General features: G+C 37.5%; 1 protein-coding gene across 1 annotated transcript in view; it reads right to left on the bottom strand.

The window, feature by feature from the left end:
• Positions 1 to 2,914: 2,914 nt before the first annotated feature.
• The window catches only part of LOC110098985, a 12,283-nt gene continuing 9,381 nt past the window's right edge, over positions 2,915 to 5,816 (bottom strand). The window contains 4 exon segments of the mRNA XM_028699456.1: positions 2,915 to 3,185; positions 3,188 to 3,290; positions 3,292 to 3,320; positions 4,910 to 5,060. Of these exon segments, the coding sequence (XP_028555289.1) occupies positions 3,058 to 3,185; positions 3,188 to 3,290; positions 3,292 to 3,320; positions 4,910 to 5,060 (411 nt within the window). The 3' untranslated portion in view covers positions 2,915 to 3,057.

Below are 5,816 nucleotides of genomic sequence, written 5' to 3'. Positions count from 1 at the left end.
TTTCAATTTGTTTGAGTCAGAAAATTATAATTTTTAGGTGATTACGAGTCACGATCGCTCTCTGGAAGTCAACGTGGACCTCCCCTTTGGATCGTTAACCAAGTAAAATTCTCTTAATTATAAACTTAATTAGCCATGAAGTTGGCATAGGGCATAAATTATTGAAAATTTGTGTTCCAAGACTTTTACAGCAGGCGGAATCTATCCGCCTCTCATGGCTTAGCCCGCCCACATGGAGGACCCCACCAGTCCACTTGATTTCAAATTGAAAAGGAGGGGGCAGTTTGAACTTGGGAGGGAAATTAGATTAGGAAAGTTTTTGTATAAAAGAGCATGAGAAGTATAGAGAGGGATTATGTTTAGATTGATTGGAATTAGGGTTTCTTGACGACTTGGGCTCTAAACTATATTGTCTAGAGATTTGGGAGAGACGATCCTCCTCTCGAATTGAGTATCTCTTATAACTTGTTTTATTCTTGTGTCGCTTTGCTTTCTATAAGATTATCTATCGTTTGATTGCTCTTCTGCCATATTTTCTTTGATTTTTCTCGTTGTTTTACCGATTATTGTTAGGTTTGCTTGCGAACTCAAGTATTTCCCATTAGGATTACTTGCAAACTCAAGTATTTCCTATCATAATGCAGCGTTATACTATATAGTTCAGGAGACATGCCTTCTCACTTCACATTTCATTGCAAGAAAGGGCAATCCATATGAAATTTATTGCATGACTTCATGTAGATATCTACATGTGATTGAAAATATTTCAACATGCAGAAAATAGAAACTTTTCTCAATGATTATTATTGCAAAGTCTAGTTAAAAAGGGATAGCCATAAAGGAGAACAAAAAAGCAAACCATAGGAACAAAAAATTCTCTCATAGCTATAGCCACAAAGAAAAAAAAAATCATAAGGAAATATAAGGCCTACAAAAAATACCTGATAGCAGTCACTCCTAACATTGAGGACATTTAGAAGTAGATTGTGTGAATCTACAACCAAAAAAGCGGTCGCACAAGGACAAGCAAATTCTAATTTCCATCAAAGGGGGTGAAGTCATAGGGTTAGAAGCAAGTCAATCAAAGCATAGTACTAAATACTAATGACTTTCACCGACAATATGTTCAAGAATAATATCCATAAGCTGAGATCAAGATTTAAAGACCGTTATTTAGTTCTTTTTCTCTCTGGTTGCAAAGGGTTGGGCATGCCAATCACAAGACAATTGCATCATTTCATTTAAAGCTAGATTCAATATGAAGTTTGCTATCGTCACTAAATCTGTCGGAGTACCGAATCATAATTCCTTATATTTTAACTAATGAAGTGTTTTGAGTGAGTGTCTTACTAGATGTTCGTCATACTTCCATTAAAGAAATCCTCATTTTATGTGGATTCAAGCTGTATACTTCTGAAGAAAAAACATTTATATCGCTTAAGGATAGAAATAACAGCTTGCATAATCGAAATCATTATTTTTGCGCTAAGAGTTTTCTGAAGCATCAGCTATATATCAATGAGCGATAATATTAAGCCTTTTTTGCTACCAAGTTCATACACCGCCAACAACCCACGGAGCGCCACAAATAAATCCAGAAAATTGCTAAGAAAAAAAGAACATGCCCAATAAACAGAAATTTAGGATGACAGTAAATCTACCCCTCATGCCAGGAGCAGGCAAAACCTCAAAAAGAAGAGATAGGATCAAAGAGGTCCTAATTACTCTTAGGAATTTCTTGTCCTTCCATAGATTTTTCTCAAACGTTCTAAGAGGATTTCTATTAAGATGCGAAATCCGACTCAAACAAAATAATCAGGTCTACCAAGTCATTAGGTTCCAAAATAAAATGTAAGTTATTAATGAGGCTTATAAAGTAAAGTTATTAAAAATATGCAACTAACATATCACAAGATTATGATCAGCCAGTCAAGAAGCGATGCAATTGGGCAATTGAATTTGTTTGAATCAGTTGTAATCATTTAAATTCATCCAAGTTTTCATGAAATTAAGAGTTATTTGCTTTTATGAATAGTTAGTTCCATTTTATCTTTTGTTTTGAATTTGAATTCCTATTTGTTAGATAGGTTGAAATTAGGTGAACAACTACATTTCTTGTTCCAAATAAGAGTGGGTTTGAATATGAAGAAACAATTGAATCATGAAGTCTTTTCTATTTGTATTAATAATGTTTGTCTCTCATTTCAAAAATTGTACCACAGTCTAATATTTTGTTTTCCAGTTGCAACAATCTTGTAGTTTCTATCCAAACATGAAAATTACTAGAATTGAAACAATTCGAATTCGATCATCAATTAAAGAATTTTTCAACAAAAATCATCCTTATCTTTCCGCCCTTTTCCTACTCCTCTCCTTCTTCATCTCTCAGTTTACCGCCTTGCAACATTCGGTCTCACACTCTTCTACTCTCCACTTTAATCTCCTCATTAGCAACAACGTACGCAAATCTCCCTGTATCTCCAATATTCTGGTAAACCCACTCCTCCACAACAGCCTGGGGCTTCACCATTCCATTAGAAGGAAATGATTCCATAGGGTGTTGTTCTTCGCTCTATTTGGGCTGAAGTCAGTTTCTTACTCACTATTCAAAAGAAAAATCAAAGCATCTAACAAAGTGACAAGTAGACTAGTTCCAAGAAAAGAAATATAGCAATGGAAGGAGTATGCTACAAAACATTAGCTTTAATTTGGCAATGTTAATTCCATTTTATCAAGTAATCTAATCAATTTACTCGTTACAAGTTTTGCAACGACCTAAATACATGTAAACCCTAAGTTGATTCGATGTGAGCCCTCCTACGCAAACCCACAGCCACATTACAAGATGTGCCAAGAAATTGTGGGATAGCATTGTGAGATTTGAATTTTTGCCTTGGGTGGTCATGAGAATCATAACACCTCTCAGCCCTATATATAGGTTAAACTACATAAGCCGAGCGAATAATTTTCATTTCGGAAAAAAAAATACATATCTCATTATTCTCAAGAAAGAAAGAGGAAGGAACATACACGAAATGCCTTTTGCACGGATCTATCTTATGGAAGACGACCCTTCTTAAGAATTGAAAGGGAGTACTCGGCGGTATCGATAAGGTCAGCAATGTTGTGAAGGGATCGCTCCTCAGATCCAAATATGAAGATGGTGCGGACCTCAGCTTTCTTTGGAGGCGAGCGGCATAAGTAAGCGGGCGATCAGAGAAATTGAGGGACTTCAAAATTTGACGATATAAATAGAGCACCCTTTCCTCTGTCCTCACCAAGTCCTCAGCAAGTTGCCCAAATCAAACCATTGGCCATTCCTTTTGTAAATCAAAATACAAAAAGATTAATCAGAAGGTGCAACCTAACTCTTGGAAGTAAGATAATGGGACTGAGAGAGAAAGTGGAAGCAAGAGAGTGGCAAATAGATGCTTGGAGCTTCGCCGACAAGGGTTGTGAGCAATGGCGATAAAAAGAAAATTCAAGAAATAATTTCAGCATACAGTTTTCATAGAAAATAAATTTCAGTACACCGATATCTCTAGCCTCATAAACAATTTAATTCAATTACCATAGGTCACTCCGGGACGATTATGAAAAAGGTTGCTTGCTATCCCCAAAAGCTTAATTATTAAAATTGGAACCAATTGTTAAATGTTTTACCCATAAATAACAGCGGGAAATCCATTTTGCATAACGAGAACAGTTAACTAACGGATGCAAATTTTGTTTAATTATATAAAGCCTCAACTGATAAATTCCAACAGGTTATATATAGATAAATGAAAATGAAAATTGTCATCAAACATCAAGGAAATATATTTTCACAACCATTTGTAAGATTTATTTTCTAATCTCAAAGATGATGTGAGTTGTTTCATTTCTTTTGGTCAAACTCACTATAAAGAACACTTCCCAAATCATTGAAAAAGAAAACAGAATACGGGCATTTTCATCTTTTATTATTACTGAGACTTTTCAAATGAATATGGATTGATTTATAGCAGAATATAAATTGTCAATTTGTCTAACAAAACTAAACACAATATTTTGAATTTACAAAATCCATGGAGAAACGTTTACTTGCTTCCTCAACATTGGATATGCTCACATGAATTTTATCTTATTTTAGATGAAGAAATATGGGGGGAAGAAGGAGTTAGATGAAGAAAGAGATGAGGAGAAAGAAAGAAGAGGAGATTACCAAAGATTGAGAAGATTGCCGGCGTCGACCTGGGCAGAAGAGGCAACCTAGGGCAAGAATCGGCCGGGGTCTTTGGCTTGGGCTCGCGAACGGCAGAGACCGACCTAGGGCTCACGAACGGCTGGGAGGAGGAGATGGGGTTCGGCCCTTGGAGTTCTTTGCGAACAGAGAGATGGCGAGAGAGAGGGGTTCGTGCGAGTGAGAGGCGTTCGGGTCTTGCAAAAATCGAGAGTGTGGGGCTTCTTGCGAGCAGAGGAGGAGACGGAGAGGAGGCTTGTTTCGCCTGGAATTTCTCACGCCAACGGGGGAAAGAGTGATGAGAGAAGGCTTGGGGATTTCCGAACAGCAGATATGCTCCCCGTTTTTTCCGAATGATAGTACCTAATTTTTATTAGGTACGGTATACTAGCACATTCAGACTTTAGTAAAATGTTGTCACGTGTTCTTACTCTTTACTGTGCGGTCCAACGACCTAACCCAGATTAGACCCGGGATTTCTATGTATTGACTGATTTGTGCAGACTGGGGTATTGCTAGGTATTGCTCGATATTGCTCGGCAATAACGAGAAATATCATTATGTGAAGGTCAATACCAAGAAATATCGAGCGATACCGAGCAATACCGAGCGATACCCCAGTTTTGCTAGGTATTGCTCGGTATTGGTCTTCACAAAGCAGTATTTCTCGTTATTGTCAAGCAATACCGCGCAATACCGAGTAATACTTAGCAATACGTGAACATAGCAACCCCGGGTTTCGGTCCAGGTCAGATCGTCGGGCCGCGCGGTAAAAAGTAAGAGCACAAGGCAACATGTTATTAGCGTCCGAACTTAGAGCCACGTCAGGACACCGGACCTAATAAAAATTCATAATAGGGAGAGATGGTGCATGCGAGAGCCACGGGTTGGGATTCAAACCGGGCCTCTCCCTACTTGATTGTGTGGGGAGATGGTCAAACCCGGCTCAAGTCTAGCCAAACATCATTTGCATGCCCAAATCAGCCCTAATCCCCCTCTAAGCCTTAGGGGATTAATGATTTTTATTGAAATTTATATATTAAACTAGGTGAATTTAATTAAAACTTTAATTTGGATGGTTTGAAATAAGTAAATAAACAAAATGACTAATTTGATTCATATGGATTTAGTTTTCTTTAACATGCAATGAATCAAATTGGAATAATTAGGGCCATCTAAATTAAAATGAACTAGAATCTAGTGGGTTGGGCTCGATGTAGAATTAATTTGGTTTCAATCAACCTGAGATGGGTCGAATTAGAAAGTGAGTCGATGCTAATTCAATGGGTATCCACCTAAAAGAAATATTGGAGGCAATGTCTACACTAGGCTGTGAAGAAGTAGACACTACATATTAATTTGGGAAAATCGACCTCAATAATGAGGTCAACAGGAAGCATACCACGTCCAAAGTGAGAGATCGGAAGCGTGCGACCATTTCCGATAGCAACATTATTTGTGCCGCGGTATTCTTCTACATTGCTGAGTGTTGAAATTTAATAAAATTATTGTTGCGTGCTATAATATATGCGGCAGTGGAGTTAGGAAATATTCGTCTCAGCGTTGCACGAGTATTCCGCACACAAACAGAAAA

The sequence above is a fragment of the Dendrobium catenatum genome, unplaced genomic scaffold (genome assembly GCF_001605985.2).
Source record: "Dendrobium catenatum unplaced genomic scaffold, ASM160598v2 fragScaff_scaffold_1293, whole genome shotgun sequence".
Lineage (NCBI taxonomy): Eukaryota > Viridiplantae > Streptophyta > Magnoliopsida > Asparagales > Orchidaceae > Dendrobium > Dendrobium catenatum.
Note: the sequence above shows the minus strand (reverse complement) of the source record. Positions and strands in the feature narration are given on the sequence as shown.